The sequence below is a fragment of the Mustela putorius genome, unplaced genomic scaffold, assembly GCF_011764305.1.
Source record: "Mustela putorius furo isolate JIRA1106 unplaced genomic scaffold, ASM1176430v1.1 tig00000129_pilon_pilon_pilon, whole genome shotgun sequence".
Classification (NCBI taxonomy): domain Eukaryota; kingdom Metazoa; phylum Chordata; class Mammalia; order Carnivora; family Mustelidae; genus Mustela; species Mustela putorius.
This window is the reverse complement of record NW_025421290.1, coordinates 43304649-43330024: the sequence shown is the minus strand read 5'-3', so window position 1 is coordinate 43330024 and position 25376 is coordinate 43304649. Positions and strand designations below refer to the sequence as shown.

The 25376-nt window shown below is 48.8% G+C and overlaps 2 protein-coding genes across 11 annotated transcripts in view; one reads left to right on the top strand and one right to left on the bottom strand.

Moving 5' to 3' along the window:
- Window positions 1–4941: 4941 nt before the first annotated feature.
- On the bottom strand, window positions 4942–11902 carry LOC101676601 (interferon alpha-inducible protein 27-like protein 2). Of its 8 annotated transcripts, none has more exons than XM_004754764.3 (5): window positions 11785–11902; window positions 7921–8013; window positions 6258–6287; window positions 5630–5791; window positions 4942–5188 (listed from the first exon to the last, which is right to left on the bottom strand). In XM_004754764.3, exons 2-5 carry the CDS (start codon window positions 7949–7951, stop codon window positions 5112–5114), a joined length of 300 nt encoding a protein of 99 aa, XP_004754821.1. In that variant the 5' UTR covers window positions 7952–8013; window positions 11785–11902; the 3' UTR covers window positions 4942–5111. The 8 variants fall into 8 exon arrangements, with proteins under 8 accessions (XP_004754821.1, XP_004754822.1, XP_004754823.1 ...); XM_004754765.3 differs by having other exon boundaries at window positions 11812–11883; XM_004754766.3 differs by lacking the exon at window positions 11785–11902 and adding an exon at window positions 11640–11769.
- Window positions 11903–12018: 116 nt separating this feature from the next.
- Window positions 12019–25376, top strand: part of DDX24 (DEAD-box helicase 24) — a 33035-nt gene continuing 19677 nt past the window's right edge. Inside the window, exons 1-2 of one of the 3 annotated variants that reach the window (XM_045073145.1) lie at window positions 12019–12197; window positions 23647–24363. In XM_045073145.1, the coding sequence (XP_044929080.1) occupies window positions 23652–24363 (712 nt within the window). In that variant the 5' untranslated portion in view covers window positions 12019–12197; window positions 23647–23651. Of the gene's footprint in view, window positions 12392–21727; window positions 22461–23646; window positions 24364–25376 lie in introns of those variants that run through there. The other 2 variants (XM_045073144.1, XM_004754769.3) reach the window with 2 other exon arrangements.

Here is a 25376-nt window from a genome sequence, read left to right as displayed (position 1 = left end):
GAGCATCCTTCCTGGGCCAGGCACAGCCTCCCCCCCGCCCCTCCCCCGCCTGAGGACCCCTTTCTGTACCCACTGTTTTCCACACTCTCAGACCAGGCTCCTTCTTTCAGTGAGCACCCCTCCCCCATGTGTCAGAATGCGAACATTTCTTTTTGGGGGGCAGGTAAAATTCTTAAGAAGAAGAATCCTCCCCCTTTTGTTCTGGCTGTTGCCACTTGGCCACCGGTGCTCCGGATATCCATGAAGATCGAGGGTCTGCACCCTTGTATGGGAAGTCAGCATTTCTCATAGGAAGACGCTGCACTTTGTCCCAGAGACCCAAAGCTTCCAAAAATAAGGTGCAGGCTGGAGGGGAGCCACAGGGATCTCCCTGGTTCTTTTTTAAAGATTTTTTTTTTTTTTTTTTGACAGAGAGAGATCACAAGTAGGCAGAGAGGCAGGCAGAGAGAGAGAGAGAGAGAGAGAGGAGGAAACAGGCTCCCTGCTGAGGTAGCGACTTAACCCATTGAGCCACCCAGGCACCCAATCTGCCTGGTTCTTAAAGAGACATCCAACAGGCTTGTGCTGGGACACCCCATGCCGCCTTCCAGGAGCGGAGCCCTTGGGGGTCTGCCTCTTTCTCCCCTTCTCTCCAGAGGGGAGAGCGGCCTCTTTCTCTCCTTCTCCAAAGACAACTTAAGATTCAGCTTTCTTGGGACTGCTCAGTGGAACCATGGGTCCGTGTGACCTCTGGCTCCCAAAGTTATGTTCTTGTCATCTTCTCTTTCCTTCTCTTTGCTCACGTGATGCTAAGCCTCTTTAGTCCATTACTGTTATCGTAGTGGTGTATGGAGAAGGCTGGCTAAAGTCCACTCCATTGGACTGCTTCCTCTGTTGCTCATCATCAAGCAATAGAGGAATTCCCTACTGTGTTCATTAGAATACATCGTAGGTGGCTGCTCGCTGTGAAAGAGACCCTCTTGGTTTAAGCAAGAGAAGTTTTTTTTCTGTTGCTCCATCAGCTGAGTCTCGGCTGGGGGTGAGAGAGTGGTGGAGGGGTGGCTCTGCTCCTGGAGGCCCTGGGCTCCCACGGTCTTGTTCTTCCTTCCTGAGCAGGGGGCCTGATGTCGGACTTGATCCCAGGACCCTGGGATCATGACCTGAGCCAAAGGCAGATGGTTAACCATCTGAGGCACCCAGGGGCCCCGTTGTTCTGCTTTCCTCGACGGGCTGCTCACATCAGCAGGTTCAAGACGGGTCACTCCCCTGCCTGCAGCAGAGCTCATGGGAAGGAGGCCAGGGGCTAGGGTGGGCCCACCTGTCCCCTGTCCCTGCGTACCCAGAGAATGGCAACCTTCCTTCTGTTCATCTTTCACTGGCCAGAACCCCGTCCAGTGAGCGCACCTACCTGCAGGTTATACTGGAAACGCAGTCCTTCCGCTGGGAGCATCACCTAGCCAAAAATCAGGGCTCTGTTCATGGGAGCCAGAAGGAAGGAGTGGACATTGAGCTGCTCCTAGCAGCCTCTACCCTGTTGAGGAAGATGCTCATGTTGGAGGCCACGGCACGGTTGGAGTCGTGGATCAAACCACGACTTGTGTCTCCTTTAAAGCCCAGACGCCTTGATAAGGGGTTAAGGACAGGAAAGTCGAGGAACACTGAGAAAGGGTCTGCGCGGTGTGTCGTGCGCTCGCCTAGGTGACTTCCCACAGGTTCTTCCTACAGAAGGGAACAATGTGGTCAGGGTCATGAATTCTTTTTTATTTTTTTAACATTCTGCAGTACTCTTTTTTTTTTTTTTTTTGATTTTATTTATTTATTTGACAGAGAGAGATCACAAGTAGGCAAAGAGGCAGGCAGAGAGAGAGGAAGGGAAGCAGGCCCCCCGCGGAGCAGAGAGCTTGATGTAGGACTCAATCCCAGGACCCCGAGATCATGACCTGAGCTGAAGGCAGCGGCTTAACCCACTGAGCCACCCAGGCGCCCAGGGTCATGAATTCTTAGTTGGTCCTTGTTGTTCCTGTACTTCCCATGATCCAGTCCCTGGTTGACTGTAACTTCTTGTATCAATAGTAGCTAATGGCATTAGCCGTGATTACCTGGCATCACGAGATTTGTTTGTAGTTAATGTAAGACTTGTTATAGGAACTTGCGGTTATCTGACTAGATACTGATGTATTACTCCTTCTATTGTGGTCTGCCTTGTAAATGCTTGTAAGATGCGGAATAAAATCGGCGCTGTTGGACATCCTCCTCCGTGTCCCTCCAGCCCCCGTCTCTTTGTCTCTTAATTTCTTTTCACCATCCTCCTACCCTCAGGTTCCTGGTCGATTTGTCACGGCGGCCGCAACATGCCCGACCCGACAAAAAGCCGTCCCCGATCCCCATAGTAAGACTGTGTTTTCCAAGGCTCTCCCTGGCAGGCAGCGTGTTAGCCACCATGCACCAGAACATGGGGAGCAGGGAGTGTGCTTGACTTCCCGGCGCGGGGAGCTCCTTCGGACAACCAGGGGCCCCTGGAATCCCACAGAGGCAGGACCCGGGAGTTGGGAGACCAACTGAAACCAGGAATTTCAGGAATCCTGGGGTCTCGCCAGGAGTATTTTCATTCAGTTCCCTCCAAAGGCCCTGCAGGCTGGTTAAGCGAGAAGAGGTATCAAGTCTCCTATTCATTTTCTAGTCCGGCAGAGCAAATGACCCCAAAGCCAGCAGCGTCAAAGAACACCCATTTGTTATGTTACAGTGTAAGGCCGACGTCCAGGCAGGCTTCCCTGAGTTGTTTGCTCAGGGTTTTACAAGGCCAAAATCAAGTGTTCAGCCAGATGGGGCTCTCCTTTGGGGCCAGGGGGAAGAAATAAATCCCCCTTCTGCTTCAAATCTCTGGTTCCTCCTCTGTGATGAGCGGAGAACATTCTCTGCTTCTGAAGGGCTCCTACGATGAATGTAGACTCCCCTGCAGAGTCTCCCTCTGTGTATAACTGAACATAATTACGGAAGTGGCATCTCACCACAGGACCCCCCACACAGGACAGTGTATGAGGGTCAGGGTCACTGGGCACCAGGTTTAGAAATCTACCTACTCCAGAGGCCAAACCTGGTAGCAAAAGGGGAAGGTGCAGGTCAGCATTAGCAACAGGCTCCCTGGGAACTTGAGTGGGACGAAGGAGGTCAGAGCACAGTGTCCAGAACAAGGGGTGGTCTTGCGAATGGTCTGCTGGGCCTCGGCAGGGAGGGAGGCTGGCCTGGCCAACCTTCCAGATCCAAGGCAGACCCATGTGCCCGGGTGGAGGCCTGGACCTCCAGTGAAAGCAGGGACATTTACCTTTAGCCGCAAGGAGGGTCTTCAGAAGTCTTAAAGAAGGCTTTGAAGTTGGAGGCATTATTTTGGGAACCTGTGATTCTAGGGGGAGAGGATTCACAGCCTTTATCAGATTTTCTGAGGCATCAAGGAAAGAAAAGAAAGAAAAAGAACCAAGTATTGAATTAATACCCTAAGGGAGTATTCTTTGGCTAAGTAGCAAGCATGCTTCAGTGGCCCCACGAGGCACCACTGGAAGACATGGCCGAGTCGCTTAACTTCCTTCAAGGTCCAGAGCACTACACTCCTAAGTTTGGTTCTTGCTGGAAACCAAGATCTTGTCAGCCTGCTCACAGCACCTGAGACAGAGCGTGCAGGGGTATAGGTCTGCGATCAGGTCAGTGTCACATTGGAAACACTTGTCTCTCATGACCCTCAGGATAGAACCCAAATTTCTCTTCCCCGACACGCTTGCTGTGGTCTGAATGTTTGTGTATCCCCAAATTCAGGTTGCAGTCCTACCCCACAAAGATGGTGGTATCAGGAGGTGGTACCTTTGGGAGGTGCTGAGATCCTGAGGATGGAGACTTCCTGGGTGGGATTAGTATCTTTACGAAGGAGGCCAGAGGGAGCTCATGCCCTTCCGTGATGTGAGGGCACAGCAAGAAGGGGGCCATCTAGGGACACCTTCTCACCAGCTTCTCATCAGCAACCTAGGGTTACCAGCGCCTTGCTCTCTGACTTTTCACCTTCTAGAACTGTGAGAAATACATTTCTGTTATTTATAAACGACCCAGTTTATGGGATTTTTGTTAGAGCAGACTAAGACTTTCTGTGTCTTCTGCTGGGCCTGGGATCCCTGGGCTGGCCTCTGGCATGGCACTTCCCAGAGCACATTGTCGATGGCTGTCTACCGGTCAGTCAATCCTCCCCGACTCCCCACAGGAAGTCCAAGTTTGTAGCCCCCAGCCAGTGCCCGACCCACAGTGTGTGCTCAGAGAGTTGTGGAAAAGAGGAACAGATCAGCACGTCAGCCAATTTTCTGATGCTCCGAGTTGGAAGTCATCCTAGCAAAGAGAAGTTTCTAGAAGATCTTGTTCTGGGAGAAGGACATTTAAGGGTGAGTCACGGCCCTGAAGTTAGAAAGCTCAGAGCCTCCAGCAAACTCCATCTCCCTTCTTGCTGCTGAGGAGAAAGGCAAAGGCTAGACGGTGGCCTTTGACTTGAGTCTGGAGCAATGACTCATATGGGCCTGGGCCTTCAGAGCCGGGCCGCTTAGGACAGAGCCATTAGACCTGCAGCTGGGAGGTGGTGGCTCCGAAGAGGATGTCCTTCCCCGCCGGTCCCCCGCCTCCCCCAATCCCGTTCCAGACTGCCCAGGAACTGAGCCAAACACCCACCCATGGCTGAGACCTTTGAGGTCATTTAGACCAACTCCCCATGCCCAGAGGGACAAATGAGGGCCAGAGAGGAGGTGGCCTGCCCCGAGTCACACAGAGTCACAAGCAGGGTGGGGGCAGCCACTCGCCCCCACGTTTTGGCACATCCCAGCCGAGCGCACCCTGCACTCCAACACCACGTTGCTCCGGACCACAGGACTGGGAAAGAGGTGTGACCCACCCTCCCCCGCCCCCAACTTCGAGCAAGGAGGAGGGGATTCAGGATGGGCTGCAACTACAATTTTTATTGCTTATTTTCCTCAGGGCACACTCTCAGCCAGGGACTGGTCCCTCCCTGCATGGGGGGGTGGGGCGTGGGGAGGGGTGGGGGTGGGGCGTGGGGAGGGGTGGGGGAGGGCCGTTCTCTTCTTTGCAGGCAGAGAGCAGGGAAACTCTTAGAAGCTCAGGAACGTGAGCACAGAGCCCAGGGAGCCCAGGATGATCTTGGTTGACAGCGAGAGTCCTGCTGCTCCTGGGGGAGAAGGAGAGGGTGGGCAGAGTGGTAAGGAGCAGACCTGGGGCAGCTCCGTGGGACAAAACCGAGAGGTCAAAGACTCCAGGGACCCAGTCAGCACCCTCCCGTTTCCCAAAGCCCTCCAGATCTCTGCTATGGGAGGCAACTGCCCGCAGCCCGCTGGCCAGCACCGCCATGGAGAAGCCCGGAGCTGGGAGCTGTCCCTCTCCAGGGAAGAAGGCTGAGCCCAGGCAGGGCGGAGATCCCCGAGGCACCCAGCAACCGCAGCCTGAAGCCGGCATGCCCCATGCCCGGGGCCTCCCTCCTGCACCTCCCGGGGAGAACCTGGAGGGTGACGCTTAGGAGCAGACAAGGAGGGTGGGGGAGGCTAAGATCCGGGCCGGGTACCAAGGCGCTGGTCCTCCTCGCCCCTCACAGCAAGTCCCCAGGGACACTTACCCACCGACTGCAGTGTCGCCACCAGGCTGCCAGCGGCGATGCCACCCCCGTTGGCGATGGCAGCAGAGGACATCATCTTGGCTGCTAGCGAGGAGGCAGTGATTCCGGCCCCAGTGAAGCCCACGGCGCCCAGCACGGTGGGTACGGACGCCACGTACACGACTGTCGGGTTGGGTTGGGTTGGGTTGGGTTGGGTTGGGTTAAGGAGTGGGCTCAAGGGAAGGGACCTGCACACACTCAATCAGGCTCAGGGGGCTTTGGGAGGCGCAGGCAAGGGGGTGAACTCTGAGCTCTGGAGAGACTATGCGCATGGCCCATTTTTCAGAAAGGAAACAGGAGCTCAGAAAAGTCAGACACCCCCAATGTCACAGGGTAAATGCCTGCAAAGAGGAGATGGGGTCCCTGCTGGGATCGCCTCCACTGTGGAGTTTCCATGACACCAGCTGGTCCAAGCTCCTTGTTTGTTGTTTCCAGTTCCTGGCTTCCTCCCCATTTCCACCAGTCCACTTCCTCCCCACCATCCGCGAAAGTGCAGGACAGACCTGGGCCTGGACAAGATGGTTGCTTCCCAAGACCCAGACTCGGGGGAACAGATAAGGACTTGAACCCCTTCCCTACAAAGACTCACCTCCTCCTATCACAGCTGCCACAGTCTTGACTAGAAACCAAAAGAATGTTCTGTAAGTTCTTGGCTCCCTGAGCCTCCCCTTGGCTCCCTGAGCCTACAGCCCACCCACAGGGAGGGCATTGTCCATGTTGGGAGATGGGAAGGAATGACCTCATCTGACACCTGCCTACTGCATTCAGACAGGGGGATTTCTGGGAAAGGGGGCCCCTCTTCTGAGCTTGGCAAGGATTTCTGGGGAGTCAGATTCCAGACTCAAATGACTTGTCCCAGATGGATTTGCATGCTTTGACCTCAAATTATCTGGAGACAGAGTTTGAGGTCCTCATTCCAGAAAACCCAATGATCACATAGAGTCTGCTTTGTTTTCTCAATCTGTCTGCAGATTGGTCAGTGGGGGCCTGTTTGCGGGGAGAGCAAAAACGATCTTTCTCTTTCTCTCTGCCGTCCAAGCCTGATTTGTTTAAAACAAACAAAACAAAACAAAGACAAACACACCCCTACAGAAGGCTGCCCTGCATCCCTTCTCGGGTGGACAAGGGATACTTGGCAGAGTGGTTTAGGGCTTGGTGGTGTTGGTCGAGGCGAAGGAACCGGATGCCTTGCTCTCTGAACAAAGATGTTAGTTCAGGGTCAGTGTTTTTTTAGGGGGAGATTATTTAACTTTCTCCTGTTGCCCCACAGATCTTTCCAGGCAGCAATAAATCCTCACGGAGAAAGATGTGCTTCATTTTGCACTGCCCAGCAAGTCAGGGCAAGCACTGCTGAGCACTTGAACTCTACTTGAGATGAGTTAAGGCCGGACCTGTTGCCCACTTGTCTGAGAAGCCCCCAAAGGCAGCCAATCTGGACTCAGCATTGCCCCCCTGTGACCACAGCCTCTCAGAGCACTAAGACCCTTTCGGCTTGCACCGGCCTGTCTCTCCAACATGTGGGTCCCTAGAGGGCGGGCAGAGGTCCTGGTCAGCTGCCCCCATAAAGGTCAGGCCTGCAAAAGTGTGCAGGAATGAATTCAGCCAGCTCCCCAGGAAGAGAGCCTTCCGGGGATAGGAAGGGAAGTTAAAAGGTGAGAGTCAAACCCTTGCAGCTGGACATTATGGTTTGGCTGGAAGGGTGATGCCGGGCTGGCCGGCAGCTTGGCCTATCTGGGTCACGATGTGCACAGAAGGCCCATGGGAAAGAGGTGCTGTTCCTCTGCTAACCTGCTGCGGGGCACCCCCAACGGTCATCCGTGGGAGGGTGGCCTGGTCTCTCGAGGCTATTCAGAACCTACTCTGTCCTGGAGCCTCCCTATCCCTACACCAGATTCTCTGCCTTTTGGTTCTACTTCCTGTCCTCGGTTTGGTAGTAACCCCACCTCCCTGCCCAAAGGCCCAGGGCCAAAAACAATTCCCTCATTTGTAGATAGGGGACAAAGGTTACCTTCTGGGGTTGCTATGGCGATTAAAACAATTGATAAATGTTAAGTGTTTGGCAGAGTGACTAGGACGGCAGAGCATTAGATAAAATCTATCTGTCCTTACTATTTTAAGGATTGCTTATCATAAGCTTAGGAGTCCTTTGTGTTACTGGTAAACAGGAAGGACTGCTGGCTGGAGACTTGTCACCGGTCTAAGTATTGGGTGGGGGCCCGAGAAGCAGAACTCTGTCACCCTGGGCCAGTTACCTCCGGCTCTGGAAAGAGTCAATGCTGCCATGCTGGAGGCTTTCAGTGTCCTCAGCAGGGATCCCACGGAAGCTGTAGCCTGGCTCAGGGCAACTGTGGATGACAGGGTGAGTCCAGAGAAAGAACAGAGGATGAGTGCGCGGGGTCAGAGGTCAGCTGTGGTCAGAGGCCCCGCCCTCCCCTTCCATACTCTGCTGCTGTTGGTGCTGGGGAAGGAAGAAGGACCCCGGGGTGGACACCAGGAGAGCAAAAGCGAAGTGGCATGTTTGCAACAATTGGAAGCCAGTATTAGACACTCACCTAGTGACCCTGACAATCTCAGGGTGGAAAAAGCAATACAATGAGTTCAACAGCACACTATTCTATACAGACATTAAAACACATGCAAACAAAAAGCCAACACCCATTTTGCAAAAATACATATGAAAAACAGATACACATTAAACATATTGGAAAGGCTGACTCTGAGGAAGGGAGGTATTGCAGGGGTAGTTGGGGGGCGTGTGGTTAAAAAGAAAACCACAGGTCCCACAATGGTGTCCCTTCAGTTAAGGCCCCAAGTGTAAACTGAGACTTAATACCTAACCTGACTGCACTTTCAGTCCCCCAGGAATATATCCCTTAACCAGTCAATGTGGGATTTCCCAGGGAGCACTAGGAAATTTCCTGATGGGCCCCCTCCGTTCCCCTTAGGAGGGTGACCTTGCCTACAACAATGGTTTCTCTCCTAATAATTTCTTGTTTTCTGCTCTCTCTACCTTTTAAAAACTTGGATCCTCTGTAACCCTCGGGAGCTCCCCTCTCCTTGCTCATTGGGAAGCTGGCCAATGCATGAGTTGACTACCAATAAAGTCAATTAGATCTTTAAAATGTCCTTGGTTGGATTCTTCTATTACAACGGAGGAAAAGGGGGAAGATAAACAGCAAGAACGAACAGCTAAGACTGGAGAGGGAGCTCACACAAACTAATGAAGAAAACGGGCCCGGAATGAAGAATTTTGTTAACATCAGGACATGTCAGTGAGAACCAAGATGGTGAAGCTAGAAATAGACTCCGCCCCTCCCCATCGCCCTCCTCGCCCCCCCCACCAGCCCCTCTAGGAGGGCTCACCCCCCCCCCAAACCACCTCTGTGGCTTTGGCCATGCTCGTGTCATTACTCTGGATCCCATTAGCTTAGAGACCAGGGAAGAGGACAAGGTGACCACCTGGACGAATTGCATGGCACAGAAATTGACATGCGTGTGTCAGGCTGAAAGAAGCCCAACACCTCCATTTTGTCTCACTTTTCCTTTCTAATTGATTCGGTTCGTCTTACAGCTTATCTTTAACTCGGGCAGAAGCCTGGATGGGCAAAGCCTCCCGCAGTGGAAACCAAACTACCCCCAACTCCCCAGCAATAAAGGCCCTACGACTGGGGCTCCTGGGTGGCTCAGTGGGTTAAGCCTCTGCCTTCTGCTCAGGTGCTCAGCAGGGAGCCTGCATCCCCCGCTCTCTCTCTGCCTGCCTCTCTGCCTACTTGTGATCTCTCTCTCTGTCAAATAAATAAAAATCTAAAACAAACGAACAAACAAAACCCCCGCGACTGACCCCGAGGCCATGACCTTCACTGCCTGTCTGCAGTACTCAGTGACTGTCCCACAGTTTCCTTATATAAACCTGGCCATGTTTTCAGCACTTTGGAGACAGCTTTGGGGACACTAGCCCACTGTCTTCCCCATGTTGGCCTCAACTGAAATAAATCCCTTTCTTGTGGCACCCCTGCACGTGTGTGCGCACTCTCTCTTTCTTTCTCTCTCTCTGCCTTTGGATTTTGTCAGCAGTTAGCCCTGTGCCCTGACTCCTGGTTACAGGACAGCAGCCCATCGAGCAAGTAGAGAGATGCTTGGAGAAGCTGCGCAAAAATGAAGGCTTTCCTAAGCAGCAAAACGGAAGGTGAGGAGTCATCAGTAAAAGAAAAGAAAGGATTGTTTCAGGCCCGGACATCAGGGGGAAACAGGGTTTGTATCAGGCCGATGGCAAATGACCTCACTAGTGCTGAGCAGGACAGATGGGGTGGACTTCCCAAAGGTCACCTTCCTGGGACAGGTTGACGTTGTTCTGAAGTCTTGGTGTGCTGCGGTTGGGGGCAGATGACTCCAATGTGGGCTTCCTTCTTTTTGAGCAGGATGGAGCTTTGGTGCAGGGAGGGGACCCCAGAAAGGAAGGGCATCATGCCCACAACTTTGAAAAACTCTGTCCAGTAGGGACAGAGAGACCTCTCTGAACTTGCCAGGGCTGGATGTCCGCAAAGGGTCCTGGAAACGGTGAAGGAAGGGTGGGGAGTGGACTTATTTCTCCAAGCTGGCTGCTTCCTTCCTCCCAAAAAGCCCAGCGCCAACTTCCTAGCTATTTCTGGGAATCTCTTAAATTTCCACAGAGCATTTTATTTATTTATTTGAGAGAGAGTGAGCAAGAGAGCAAGAGGGAGAGGGAGGGAGAGAGGCAGAGAGAGAGCTCGAGGGGGGCTGGTGGTCAGCGGGAGAAGCAGGCTCCCTGTTAAGCAGGGAAGCCTGATGCAGCACTGCATCCTGGAAATCCCACAGAGCAGTTTAAAAAGCACCAGAGTTAGGAAATAAGAACCAGTTACGTTTTAAGGTATATACTGTCGTCCAGTTGCTCTGGGTTCCTGTTCTCATGCCATCCCCTTGATGAGGGAAACAAAAGCAAGAGAAATGTGACTTCAATCTCCTTAGCTTGGAGCTCACTGACAGATACCTGAAATGTGTACAACATGACAATCCTCAAGAAATGTGTGTACTTTAAAAAAAAAAAAAAGATTTTATCTATTTATTTGACAGAGATCACAAGCAGGCAGAGAGACAGAGAGAGAGAGAGGGAGGAGGAAGCAGACTCCCTCTGAGCAGAGAGCCCGATGCCGAGGATCAATCCCAGCACCCTGAGATCATGACCTGAGCCCAAGGCAGAGGCTTTAACTCACTGAGCCACCCAGGCACCCCGAAATTTGTGTACGTCTTATTAAGGACTAATAGTAACCTGATCTTAACAGCAGTTGGCCCCTCAAAATTCTGAAAGCCTTGCTTCTAAATTCCTTAGAGACACTATCCTTAATCCTCACTAATTACAATATATATAATAACCAGTCGCTCCTCACAATCCCAGTGCAGCTCTTTCTGCTTATGGGTCCTGTCCCTGTGCTGTAAGAAAAATACCTTTTAGCACCATCAAATGTTTCAAGAATTCTTTCTTGACTGTTGGGCTCAATGATCCCGCACTATCCCCACTTAAGATAGTGAGAACAAAGAGATGACTACCCCCATTTTAAAGATTTTATTTATTTATCTGACAGAGAGAGAAATCACTAGTAGGCAGAGAGGCAGGCGGGGGTGGGGGGGAAGCAGGCTCCTCGCTGAGCACAGAGCCCGATGTGGGGCTCAATCTCAGGACCCTGAGATCATGACCCAAACCGAAGGCAGAGGCTTAACCCAGTGAGCCACCCAGGCACCCTGACTATCCCCATTTTATAGATGAGGAAACCCCTCTGGCACAGAGAGGGTAAGTGACACATCCCAAGTCCAGCTGCTTCTAAAGCCTGGGCTTGGAATGATTCCAGTTTGATCCTCCTGACATGTGTCTTCTCCCCTGGCCTCACCCGCTGCCACCCAGGCTTGAACAACGCTCATTGTCCCAGAGTCCCAAGGTCAAATGGCAGGGACTTACCCTTCCTCCCGACTGACCTGATGAGGAACAAAAGAGCTTTCTGGGAGTGGATTCCCGTGGCCTTCCCTTGCCTGCACTGAGCCTACCACCCACTAGAGCTGGAGGTCTCAGGAAGGAACCCCCTCTGCCCAACCCCCTGTCTTACCCAGAAGCAGATCCTCTGGTAACCGACCTGAGGTCTGAGCTTGGCTGTGTTTTCCAGATCAGACTCCCGGCTTTTATGGTAACTTCCTCTTTGGCTCCCCCTTTGAGCACAACCAATGGGATAGGTTTTATTTTTACTGGGAATTGGAAACCGAAACTGGAAACTGAAACAAGAAATAGTTTGGGTTTGGGGGCTGGCCAACTAATAGAAATTGACCTGGTGGGGGTGGGGACTGGATATAGAGAACAAGATGGAGTCATCATTTCAAGCAGGGATGTAAGCAGCCAGGGGTGTTGCCTCTCTAAGACCAGACATCACCGAAAACCAGCACAGGCTGAGGACACACCCAGAACTGAGAACCAGCAGAGCCAGAGGTCTGCCAAGGTCCAAGACTGATTAAATCCCTTCAGAAGGTGAGGATTTTTGTAGCAAACTGGCAGACTTTTCAGACGCCCATCCTTTTGTGTCTGATCACATTGGAAAAGCAACTGCCCGTGGCAAGACCTTTATCTGGGACATTAGGCTGCCATCCGGACAGTGGGCTTTCTCAAATAGATTTTATGCCTGCTTCAACAGCTTGTCACTCAACTTACTGGACAGCCGTGAGGTAAGCAGATCGATCGTGGGTTCAGTAACACTTTTAGGTGTACAGAGGAGAGTATTAATGTCCCTACATACGCTGTTTCTTCAGTAGTTTTTATTTAAAATAATCGATGTACCCAAGTAGCACATTTTCGGCAGCCTGCCTTTGGCTCCTACACCGGTCAAAGGCAGAATCTAGTTATTATAAAGAGGGGATCTGGTCACTGTATCCGCCACCATCGGCTAATATAAAATGCTTTGTCATTTAATTTGGGGACAGGATGTACTCCCTGCATAATAAAGGTCATAAGAAATCTGATCAAAGTTCTAAAAAAAAGGATGAATATTGATTTCTAATAAAGACGAGGTGGTTTTCAGAATAATCTTAAGCCTTGCAGTGGCCAATGTTCAGCTATTTGGAAAGTCTGTACTGAAGGCCCATCATGGCAGACACCGATCTGGGCACTGAGACAGTACACAAGGCAGATAAGATCAAAGTACCTGTCCTTACAGTTTATAAGCCAGTGTGGGGGGAGGAGGAAACAAGATAAACAACTATATAGTTATGCGATCTATTATTTGAAGAAGTACCAAGGCAAAAGGAGGTGGAGGAGGGAGTCGGGTAGAATTGTGGGGGAAAGTCTTTCCAGGTAAAAGGAACAGAGATGGCAAAGAACCAGGTATGAGAGGAACAGGGAAGAGACCAGTGTGGCTGCAGCAGGTGGTTGAGGGAGAGAGGCAGGAGCTAAAGACAGAGGCTGACAGGGAGCCAGCCCATCTGGGGCTCCCTATGCCATGGCAAGGACCTGGTCTTGATCTCTGAGCAAAGTGGGAAGCTCTTAGAGAGGCTGAGAGAGAAATGGTACCATCAGATTCACAACAGCTGTTGCGCCAAGAACAGACTGAAAAGAAATTTGTGTGCTTTAAATATTCAGCATGGATGGCATGACATAAACACGTTATTTTTGTTAGCTTAAGCTACACTCTGATGGCAGTCTGTTGAGGATTAAGCTACACTCCAAGCCCTGTTCAGGAACCTACACTCTCCCCATCAGCTACATTCGGCAGCAGGAAATTTGCGAATTCACAGGAAGAATGTGTGTGTGTGTGTCTGTGTGTGTGTGTGTGTGTGTGATTGTATGTGCACGTTCGTGTATGCAAGCTGTGTCATGAGTCTCAACATCCTAACAACATTTGGGGTGGGGGAGCTCACCTGGATTCTTCAGGGGTGTTGAACGGGAACTGAGGCTTCTAGTCACTTCTAGATGGAATGACACATGGTTGGCATGTCGGCATGGTTTTTATCCAACAATTCTGCAAAATGTCAACAGTAAATTCAACTTCTCCTAAAACTTCTCCCACTGTCTCCTTCCAACTGACTCTCAGATGGCTATTTATTATCTCATCAAGAAGTTAGATGCAATCAGAAGAGAATTCTCTTCCCCATGTCAGTTCCACGGAACCCCAGGATCTGTATCCGTTTACTCTGGTTATACTTCTGGTTGCTACAGATTTCGTCTCTTCTTGCCTACTCAGAAAGATCAAACGTTGCTCTTACAACGATCCACTCTCTCTCCTGAGTTCTCTAAATAAAGGGGGAGTGAGAAAGCGAAACAAGAGGCCTCTAGTGCAGTCATTTGCCTCTATGACACTGAACTGAAGCTTAACTACAGGGATGTGACTGACCTTTAAGCAGTCCATCTAGAAATTCCTGAAGACCCACCTTGCCTCCCTGTCCTCCAAAGGAAGGTGATCTGGTCTGAAACAATCTTTTGTTTTCTTTCACTAATAACTTCCTGTCATGCCTGTTTCTGCCTGTAAAAGTCTCCCATTTCCCATACAGTGCCTCAGAGCCCCTTTCTGCTAGCTAGATGGGATGCTACCCTATTCCCTATTCAGGAATATTTGAATATTTGAATATTGAATAGATCTTCAAATTTTCTTGTTGTTTTTTTTTTTGTAAGATTTTATTTATTTATTTGAGGGGGGGGATCAGAAAGGGAGAGGGGGAGAGAGAGAGAGAGAGAGAGAGAGAGAGAAACAAGACTTGTCGCTGAGCAGGGAGCCTGCTGTGGGGCTTGATCCCAGGACTCTGGGATCATGACCTGAGCTGAAGTCTGATGTTTAACTGAAGGACCCACCCAGGTGTCCTTCCATCCTGGTTTTGTTTTTTAACACTAGACTGCTTCCTCCTCAAACAAAGGAGGAAGGAGGAAGCAGTAGGAGTCACATGGGTGTAACCATCTTTTCTTTTAAGTACCTACATCATCTTTTATTTTTCGGAGTTTTTTTGAATTTTATTTTAGAGGGAGAGAGCGTGCAGGAGGGGGAGACGCAGGGAGGGGCAGAAGGAGAGGGAGAATCTCAAGCAGGTTCCACGTCCAGTGCAGAGACTGACATGGGGCTCAATCCCAGGACCCTGAGATCACGACCTGAGCTGATATCAAGGGTCAGGTGCTTAACTGACTGAGCCACCCAAGGTACCTCAACTTTTTCATTCACTTTTTGCAACACATCTTTCAGTAAAGCTATTTTGGAATTTCGAAGCCTTTTGGAGGGTTTGTACACCCATTAAAATAGGTATAGCATTCTGTTTATTTAATTTGGGGACTTTTAAGTGCACTTCCTAAATGATCTTATCTAATTGGAACATTCCTCATGATGATCATTATAATTGCCCCCAAGGGCTGGCAGCAGTTTGCTAAGACCCTACCTGAAAGTGAGGTACAACCCACATTTCAGTTGGGCCGTATTTTGGGGCCCCAACCTGATGATTACCAGGAAGGTTCTCAGGGCACAAAACAAGCATAGTAGGACTTGGCCATCTTTGTAGATATTTATAGCTTACAGGAGTCTCGTTCTTGGACACAGAATAAGCAGGTATGTCAGAAAGTGGGACATTTGACTCTTTAACATTTAACAATCTTGTTGGCCAAGGCTTGGGTTTTGAGAGCTAAAAGGGATAGGTTGAGGTTGTGCAGTGTTTCATAGCGTACTTTGCTTCATAGCAATTTTCTTGAGGCTGGTGAGTGACAGAGTGTCAATTTAACCTGTTCTGTGATCAGATTATCCTAACATTAGGAGTCTTTGGGTTTGGGGGCAATTGCTCTAATAGCTCTTAAGTTCTTGACCCGTGACCACCAATTTCTGTGGCGTTTTGGCTTTGGAGATCCCTGTTAGCAATAACCTTTACTTACATAACACAAGACAAATATATGCATCTCAACATACCAACAGTACCCAAGAAATGTTACTGCGACTGGCCGAGAGAAGGCCACGCACACCACCAGCAATTCTCAGCGTGGGCTAACCCGGCAGACTAGTAAATGGAGACTGCAGGCTGGAGCTGGGAAAGGAATCCCCAACAACTGGGGGACTGTGAACTAAACCAAGGGCTGGGGATTCAGGTTCTGCATAGAACGGTCTGCCAGCTAAAGCCGACCTACTAAACCCAGGACTGAAGAACCAGTTCGAGGGGGAGCTCAATGCAAAGAGAGCAGAGCTCAGAACTAAAAGGAACTTAGCCCTAGTCCTCAATGGCACATGGATTGGGGGTGAACAGCATGACCTCTGACCAGTAGCCTGGGTTGGAATCCTTACTAGTTGTGACCTTGGGCAAGTTCATTAATCTTGATGTGCCTCAGTTTGGTGACACAGAGGCACAAAAAAAAAATTTTTTAAGGGATTTTTATTTATTTTTTTAAAAGATTTTATTTATTTATTTGACACAGAGAGAGAGAGAGAGAGAACTAGAGAGGGAACAAGCATGGGAAGTGGGAGTGCGAAGGCTCCCACTGAGCAGGGAGCCCAAGGCAGGGCTCTATCCCAGGACTGTGGGATCATGACCTGAGCCTAAGGCAGATGCTTAAGGACTGAGCCACCCAGGAGCCTCTAAAAAATGATTTTTAAAAAGAAACTCTAATACTAGCAGGGGTAGCTCCGAAGGAGAGAATTACACATAGCCAATAAATATTTGAAAAGATGATCCATCTCACTAACAGTAAAATAATTTTTTAAAGGAGATAACTGTGAGTGAGTGTGGGTATTTCACGAGTCCGTGAATCCACCCATTAGTCAGGGTTTGGCCATGCGTAACAGAAGTCACTCGGGCTAACTTAAGCAGAGTGAATTTTAACACAGGGAATCAGGTGACTTCAAAATTGTTCCAAGACTGGAGGAGGAGGTTCTAGGTTGAATTTCCAGGAAGGACACCCTCTCAGAATGATGCTGAAGTCCTAGACCACCAAGGGTGCAGCAACCGCTACCATGATCAAAAAATTGGGGTATAGGGGCACCTGGGTGGTTCAGTGGGTTAAAGCCTCTGCCTTCGGCTCAGGTCATGATCCCAGGGTCCTAGGATCGAGCCCTGCATTGGGCTCTCTGCTCAGCAGGGAGCCTGTTTCCTCCTCTCTCTCTGCCTACTTGTGATCTCTATCAGATAAATAAATAAAATCTTAAAAAAAAAAAAAGAAATTGGGGTATCTAGGAGCACCTGGGTGGCTCAGTTGGTAAACATTTGTCTTCTGCTCAGGTCATGATCCTGGGGTCCTTGGATCGAGTCCCATGCCAGGCTCCCTGCTCAGTGGGGAGCCTGTTTCTCCCTCTCCTCCTGCTCATGCTCTCTCACGCTCTCTCTCTCTCAAATAAATAAAATCTTAAAAACAAAATAAAACAAAACAAAACTATAGTATCAGAAAGCCACTGTCTACCTGTTGGCTGTGGGACCAAAGTGCCTCTGATAACATGTACACCAGAATAAAGCTGCATCTTGGTAAGGACAGGACCCTGGAATTCTCTGCTGCACCAAAAACCAAAGCAAAAGCCACAGAAGCAGAAACATGTAGTAAAAGCCTCCATTCTATTTGGATCAGAAATTCTGCTTTCTGGAATTTTTTTAAAGAAAAGAATCAGGGGGCACCTGGGTGGCTCAGTGGGTTAAAGCCTCTGCTTTCAGCTCAGGTCATGATCTCACGGTCCTGGGATCGAGCCCCACGTGGGCCTCTCTGCTCAGCAGGGAGCCTGTTTCCTCCTCTCTCTCTGCTTACTTGTGATGTCTCTCTTTCTCTCCCTGTGTGTCAAATAAATAAAAATTAAGAAAAGAATTAGACACACACCCTGAAATGTTAGCACATAACGTTTACCATGGTGTTACTCATGACAGCAAATGTTTGAAATAACAGGAAATCAAGTAAATAAAATGTTGTACCTCCACATAACAGAATTCTAGACACCTTCAGTTTGTTTCCTGTGGTTGAGATTCTCTTATGGTTTGTCTCCCTCTCTGATTTTGTCTTATTTTATTTTTCCCTCCCTTCCCCTGTGAGTCTGTTTTGTTTCTTAAAGTCCGCAAAAGAGTGAGATCATGTAATTATCTTTCTCAGATTGACTTATTTCACTTAGTATAATAGGCTCTAGTTCCATCCACATTGTTGAAAATAGCAAAGTTTCAGTTTTTTGAAGACTGAGTAATATTCTATTGTGCGTATATGTGTGTGCGTGTGTGTGTGTATACATACATATATATATATATATCATGTATTTTCTAGCCATTCATCTGTCAATGCACATCTGGTCTCTTTCCATAGTTTGGCTATTGTGGACATTGCTGCTATAAACATTCAGGTTTACGTGCCCCATCGGATCACTACATTTTTATCTTTGGGGTAAATACCCAGTAGTGTGATTCCTGGATCATAGGGTAGCTCTATTTTTGACTTTTTGAGGAACCTCCATGCTGTTTTCCAGAGTGGCTGTGCCAGCTCGCATTCCCACCAACAGTGTAGGAGGCTTTCCCTTTCTCTACATCTTGGCCAACACCTGTCATTTCTTGACTTGTTAATTTTAGCCAGTCTGACCGGTGTGAGGTGGTATCTCTCCATAGTTTTGAATTGTATTTCCCTGATGCCCAGTGAAGTAGAGTATTTGCAAACAGTGTCTGTACTGCTGCTATACTCCTGACATAGATGTGTGGGTTTTTCCATACCGAACACTGCTCTATTTCTCTATGGGCAGCAACTCAGTGTCCTGCAATTTAACTCTATACTGGTACTAACTGCAGTAACCCCACAGGTTAAGGGCTCAGGCTCCTAAGACTGCCTCCCTTAGATGCTAATCCTAAGAAATGGGTCCCAGGTTACCCACAAGTTCTGTCCATTTTGGCTACACATTGGGGGTTCCCATGACCCCCTCCTTGGCTTGGACAACTGGCTAGAAAGGCTCACAGAACTTGGGAAAATTATTGATTTGACTATTACTGATTAATTACAAAGGCTATTAAAGGGTACAAAAGAACAGTAGGATGAAAAGTTATATAGGGTGAGGCCCTGAGCACGGAACTTCTTTCTGTCCTATGGTTTGGGTGTTCCCATGGATAGATTTGTTTGTTTGTTTGTTTTAAGATTTTGTTTATTTGAGAGAGAGAGCACAAGAGGGGTGAAGGGCAGAAGGAGAAGAAGACTTGCTGCTGAGCAGGGCGCCTGATGTGGGACTCAATCCCAGGAGTCCAGGATCATGACCTGAGCCAAAGGCAGACGCCCAACTGACTGAGCCACCCAGGTGCCTGGTAAGGAGGTATTCTTGTTTACTAAGCCAGAAGTCCTGAGAACCCCACATTTTAGGGACTTTACAGAGGCTTCCTCATGTCAGGATGATCAACTCAGACTTCTGTCCTTTTCCCCTCTCTGGAGGGTGGGGCTTAACATTCCAAGCGTCTGGTGATGAGCCCCCACTGAGGGTCCCACTAAGAATCAACCCATTACAACAAAAGATGTTCCTGTCACCTAGGAAATTCCAACGGATTTAGGAGATCTGTGTAAGATACTCCAAATACTCACACTCTAACCACGAGTTCCTTCCTAAGCTCCAGAAACCACCAATCTGTTCTTCATCCTGTGATTTTGTCCTTTCTTGTCCTACATGCCCTGGAGACAAGGGCTTTCTTCACTCAAAATAATACCCTTTACATCTATCCAAGTTATTTGTGCTACTAGTTCATTCCTTTCTATTGTTGAATAGACATACCATAGGTATTCCTCCCGGCTTTATTGAGATATAATTAGCATACAACTTTTTGTAAGCTTAAGGTGTACAACATGATGACTTAATATATGTATATATCCACATACCACAATTTAACCATCCACCTACTGTAGGACATTTTGGTTGTATCCAGCTTGGGGACATAACAAAAAAAGCTGCTATGAACTAGGAACAGATGCCATAGGACAAAGTCAGCCTTTGTCATCACTTCTGGTGCCAGGTTCAACTACACAAATAGGCAGAGGGTATCAACCCTCAGGCTAAGGTCAATGGCTTTCTCATTCATTCATTCAGCAAACACTTATGACTCACTACATCATCTAGACACTGACTGAGCATGTTAGGGAACACCCAGATAAATCTGAGGGCAATTCTTTGAGGAATTTGTAATCTAGGAGAACTAAGACAAGAAAGTAAATCTCCCAGTATAATGCAGAGCAGAAAGTGCTATACTCCATAGAGGACACTCTGGGAATCCTGAAGAAGGAGATGCTTGCTGAAATAAATTATTTTAAGTCCAAATTATACTTTATTTAACCTCAGCCACAAGTTGTAAGTTCTGCAAGGAAATGCTCTCTCTCAGCCTCTTCAATTTTGATCCTTTCAGACTTAGAACTAGATATTAAGCTAAGTGGCATGCAACTTGTTTGGAGACAATTTCCTTGTCAGGTCTAATACTCTCTAAGAAACCTGCTTTGGAGAGCAAGGAAACTGTGCTCTTACTGTTTTCTTTTCCATCTTTGTGCCTCCACTAAAACTGACTCGGAAAGAATGCCATTTTAAAATTTCATCTGTAGGGGCGCCTGGGTGGCTCAGTGGGTTAAACCTCTGCCTTTGGCTCTGGTCATGATCTCACAGTCCTGGAATTGAGTCCCGCATCGGGCTCTCTGCTCAGCAGGGAGACTGCTTCCCTGCTCTCTCTGACTGCCTCTCTGCCTACTTGTGATCACTCTGTCAAATAAATAAATAAAATCTTAAAAAAAGAAAAATCTTTAAAAAAATAAAATAAAATTTCATCTGTAATAATTAGGGGGAAAACACCCCCTCATGAAAAATAATAGTGAGTAAACAAAAACACCATCTAATCTGATGTCAGAATTCCCATCTCACATGCAAATTTGTAACTTCCCCCTTTTCCCCAGTTTAGGTCTGATCCGGGCTCTGAAACACAGCTGGGAAGAGGGGACGTAATCTGCTCTCACCTCTCTTTCGTCTACTTCCTCTCCATATGGCTGCTTTCAACTACACAAAACCATGAGATAAAGGGGCGAGAAGCTATTTTAACTTAGTGCTGTCTGCAAATCTTTCTTGGCTGTCCAACAGAGTTGTCTCCTCCAACATGGGGGATGTCCAAACAAAAGCTATTCTTTTCTCTCCTAGAATGCTGTGGTGGTTAACTTTATGTGTCCACTGTGCGTGGAAATTTGGTCAAACATTATTCTAGACGTTTCTGTGAAGGTTTTTTTGGGATGAGATGAACATTTAAATCTGTGAACTCTGAATAAAGCTGATTGATTACCTTCCACAGCATGGGGAGGACCCATTCAACCAGTTGAAGGCTTTAATAAAACAAAGACTGACATCCTCTGAGCAAGAAGGAATTCCGCCAGCTGACTGCCTTTGGACTCCTCCCTGAGTCTTCAGCCTACTGGCCTACCTCATCTAAGTTTGGATATGTCAAGTCTCCACAATCATTTGTGAGCCAATTTCTTAAGACAAATTTCTCTCTCTGCATACACATATCCTGTTGTTTCTGTTTCTTTGGAGAATCCTAACTAATACAGATGCTTTTGCCAGTTTTTCAGAGACCTTCACTGAGAATCTTCACCATGCCCCATTATGACCCTAAGTACCACTGCAGGGGTCCTATTTCTAGTAGGTTTCTGCTGAGGACCCTTTTGCCACCAAACAGCCCTGTTAGGCAAAGTTGTTAGGACTAATGCTGCAATCCTCCAACTAGGCCAGAGGGGACAGAAACCCTGTCCTTCCACGTAGGGACGTGCAGCCCTTTCTCCTCACTCTACCATCCAGACAGCCTCAGTGTCTGGTCATCAGACTTCTTCAGACACTACTTGGGCACAGGTTTTATGCACCCAGGCCCTTGGGGACACACTGGCAAGTTCTGTCCCATGTTGGCTCCAAAGCAGGGTGGGGAGGCTCACTTGACCTAAACTTTATTTATTTATTTTTTTTAAAGATTTTATTTATTTATTTGACAGAGAGAAATCACAAGTAGATGGAGAGGCAGGCAGAGAGAGAGAGAGAGAGAGAGAGAGAGAAGCAGGCTCCCTTCCGAGCAGAGAGCCCGATGTGGGACTCGATCCCAGGACCCTGAGATCATGACCTGAGCTGAAGGCAGCAGCTTAACCCACTGACCCGCCCAGGCGCCCCTGACCTAAACTTTAGAAATGACTTTAAGACTTCTCAAGGTCACCAGCCAGACAGCATGTGGGAAAGGTTTCCCAGGTGGTGTGGTGACGGCCACATTGAAAAGGCGACTGTCTACTGTGAAGGTGATTTCTCTGCATATAACAAAGGAACCAGTTCAGTTTGGCAGTGAAAACGTGAGCTTTGGAGTCAGGTGGATCTAGCCTGACCTCACCTATCAGTGAGCAATAGGTGAGGCATGAAAAAAAACAGCGAAAACAGCACCTCTGATACTGGCTGGTTGGGTTGTAAATTAGAGGCTAAAACGTTTGCAAGGTTCGCAGGCACCCAGTAGGTACTTCATTCGCGGACAGCCACTGCACTAAAACTAGACCAAGAACAGAAGGAAACGCGTTCCGGTGCACCAGCGGGCACTGAGCGGGAATGCTGCACCGCGGGTTCAGCAGCTCCACCCGCTCCCTAAGCCCAGCGGAGGAGTACCGCCGCAGCGGCAGCGAATCACGCGGCGGCCTTTAGATGGGGGCGGGACTTCCTATCTCAGGGGCGCGCGTGCGTGAATGCGAGCCCCGCCCCGGAACTGCGGTCGACGCTGCAGCTGAGGGATTTCGGAGGAGGTGTGCGCGGCGGTTGGCCGGCGTGTGAGGGGGCCGTGACGGCGTCTCCATGCGGTGAGTACGGGAGCCGGAGCGGGGCTGGGGCCGGCCCCCGGGGCTGGCGTGGTGGGCCTGTGCAGGACATGGGCCTCAGTTCTCCGGTCCAGAGAGGACGGCTGGGGGTCCCTGCTGTGGGCGTCCAGGCCCGGTGGCGTCGGCCTCTCAGCGTCGAGCGCCCGTTAAGCCCCAGGCGAGGCGCGGCTCTGGGTCTCTCGCCCCCGGTGTCTGACCACCCGCGCCGCGGTGGAAGCGCGTGGTTTGCGGTCGTGGAGCCGGGGCCGGGGGTGAAGCCTCTTTGCGCGCTGACGTGCAGAGCCGGTGAGGCGCCATGCCCAGCGGGTTCTGAAGTGCGTCACCTTTTCGCGTCGGTGTAACGACCTTCTGGGACAGATACCTTCATCATCCCCATTTACAGGCGAGGAGACAGGGGTTCACAGGCTCAGACGCCCGCCACGGACGCGGAGCCGGTCCGCATTTGAACAACCACGTATTACTTTGGGGCTTCCCTCCGGGACCTGTTATGTTCCTTAGTCTTTCTGGAAAGGGAGACCGCGGATGGAGTGCCAGTCAAACGTCTCTGTTGAAATGTGTGTTAAATCGCTCAAAATGTGACAAAAAAGCTGGATGGGCCAAGGCCAGCATGGTGAAATAGGCGTTTGCCTTCTTGGGTCAAGGCTTGAGCCCTTGCAATAAAGCTGGCCCCCTAACCCCCACCCCCAAACCAAAAAGAAAAAACAACAGCAGCAACACCCCTTCGCATTCTTAATTCGGCCTTCAAAATGACTTGGGAATGGCGAGCGTCATGCTCCATGCTTTACATAATTTTATTTCTTTGCATAAAACATTTTGTGCCTTAGATATTATTGTGTCCCTTTCCCTTATTTAAAGGATGAGAGCACTGCGGTTCAGGGTGGATTAAACACTACTGTCCAGTGACACCCAAGCAGTAAGTGTTGGGTCTGGAATCCCAACCAGATCTAGCTCATGTGTCTGTGCCCCTCCATGCCCTGTGTACCCTCTGTTCCAGGCCAAGCAGCCTACTCTGTTGGTATATTTCCTCTCTTTGATCTTCAGGGTCTCTGTGTCCTCACCTCTTTGCACGGCAGGATACTATAGGCTGCTTAGAAAATATTTGTTGACTCAGACCCCTGTGCGCTTCAGTTGCCAACCTAATGGAATGCTTCTCTCCTTTTCTTTTCAGCAACCATGAAGTTGCAGGAGACAAAATCAAAGCCAAAGGCACCAAGCTTTGGCAGATTTCAGACAAAGGGAATCAAAGTTGTGGGAAAATGGAAGCAGGTAGAGATTGACCCAAATATGTTTGCAGAGGGACAGATGGATGACTTGGTGTGCTTTGAGGAACTGACGGATTACCAGTTGGTCTCCCCTGCCAAGAATTCCTCCAGCCTCTTCTCAAAGGAGGAGCCCAAGAAGAGAAAGGCACAAAGTGTTTCAGGAAAGGAAGAAGGAGAGTCCAGCTCCTCAAAGAAAAGGATGAAGTTGAAGAAGAATAAAGACATGGAAACTGAAGGAATCAGTGCCCAGGAAGAGTTTGAAGTCAAAGATGCTGAACCAGAGCCTCAGGGAGATGGCACAGTTTGTCCTAATCCACAGGTAGAGGAGATGGTATCAGAAAGCTCAGCCCAGTCTGTTCCAAAAAAGAAAAAAAAGAAAGGGAAAAAAAAATTGGAGCCTTCCCAGGGTACTACTCCAAAAGTGCCCAAGAAAGCAAAGACATGGGTGCCTGAAATGCATGACCAGAAGGCAGATGTAACAGCATGGAAAGATCTGTTTGTACCCAAGCCAGTTCTCCGAGCACTCAGCTTTCTAGGCTTCTCTGCACCCACACCAATCCAAGCTCTCACCTTGGCACCTGCCATCCGTGACAAACTGGACATCCTTGGGGCTGCTGAGACAGGTAAGAGCGTCCTTAGCTGGCCAGGGTAAGATTGCTTTTGGGTTGACCTTGTGGCTGCTAACAGGTTGGATGGCTTGGGAAGAGGGGAATTTGGGAACCAAACCACAAATGCATTGTTGAATGAAGGTGTTTAGAAGTCATCCAACTCTTGAGTTGAGATCTGCTACTTTATGATTGGTACCCTGGACAGGTCGCTTTATCTCACTGACACCCATAGGTGCTGTTATAAAATGAAGATAACACTAGTGCCTACTACTGTTTTTCCCCTTTCTTTATGGATTAAATGTAAATGCTACAGAAAAGTTTACACAGTACATTGCAAGTGATTTGCAAATGGTAGTTTTTTCCTGTTCTTGAGCCTTCCTAAATGACTCAGAAGGGTAAAGTAGGACTAAGATTAACCCTCTAAAGAGGTACATCTTCACTAATTCTCAAGAGTTGTCCAAAGATAAAAGGGCTGCTTTGGGAATTGCTGTGTTTATCATTACTGGAAGGGTTTGAGTGTGTGGTAGGTAACCATTGGGTGGATTTTGTAGGAAGATGTTGGCCTGAGGTGACTGTTGGGACTAGGCATTATTTAAAGTTCTCTCATTCCCTGGGCCATCTTAAGACTTTGTGAAATAATGCCAGGTTGATTTGACCTTAGTAATTTAAGTTACTGATTGGAGGGAGGAGCTTGTACTGCCTCGTACTAAAATCCAACTAGACCAGCAGTAACCGATAGAAATATGTATATAATGTGAGCCATGTAGGGATTTTAAATTTTCTAGGAGCCATATTTTAAAAAGGTAAGAATAGGTAAAAGTTAATTTTAACGCTGTATTTAATCAGTTTATAAAAATTTCAATATTTAATTAAAATTATTGAGATATTTTACATTCTTATTTTTATACTAAGTTTTCAAAATCTGACATGTATTTTGAATTTGCAGCACATCAATTTAGAGTAACCACATTTGAAGTGCTTGATAGCCATCCATACATGGCTAGTGACTGTTAGATTATATGAGATAG

What these genes read in the sequence shown, in the direction of transcription:
- LOC101676601 (XM_004754764.3), bottom strand. Translation starts at nt 7,951, where the DNA reads ATGGCAGCATTGACTCTTTCCAGAGCCGGAG. An exon ending in GACTCTTTCCAGAGCCGGAG is followed by an intron (nt 6,288 to 7,920) that starts GTAACTGGCCCA and finishes TTTGGTTTCTAG; the next exon opens with TCAAGACTGTGGCAGCTGTG. An exon ending in GGCAGCTGTGATAGGAGGAG is followed by an intron (nt 5,792 to 6,257) that starts GTGAGTCTTTGT and finishes CCAACCCGACAG; the next exon opens with TCGTGTACGTGGCGTCCGTA.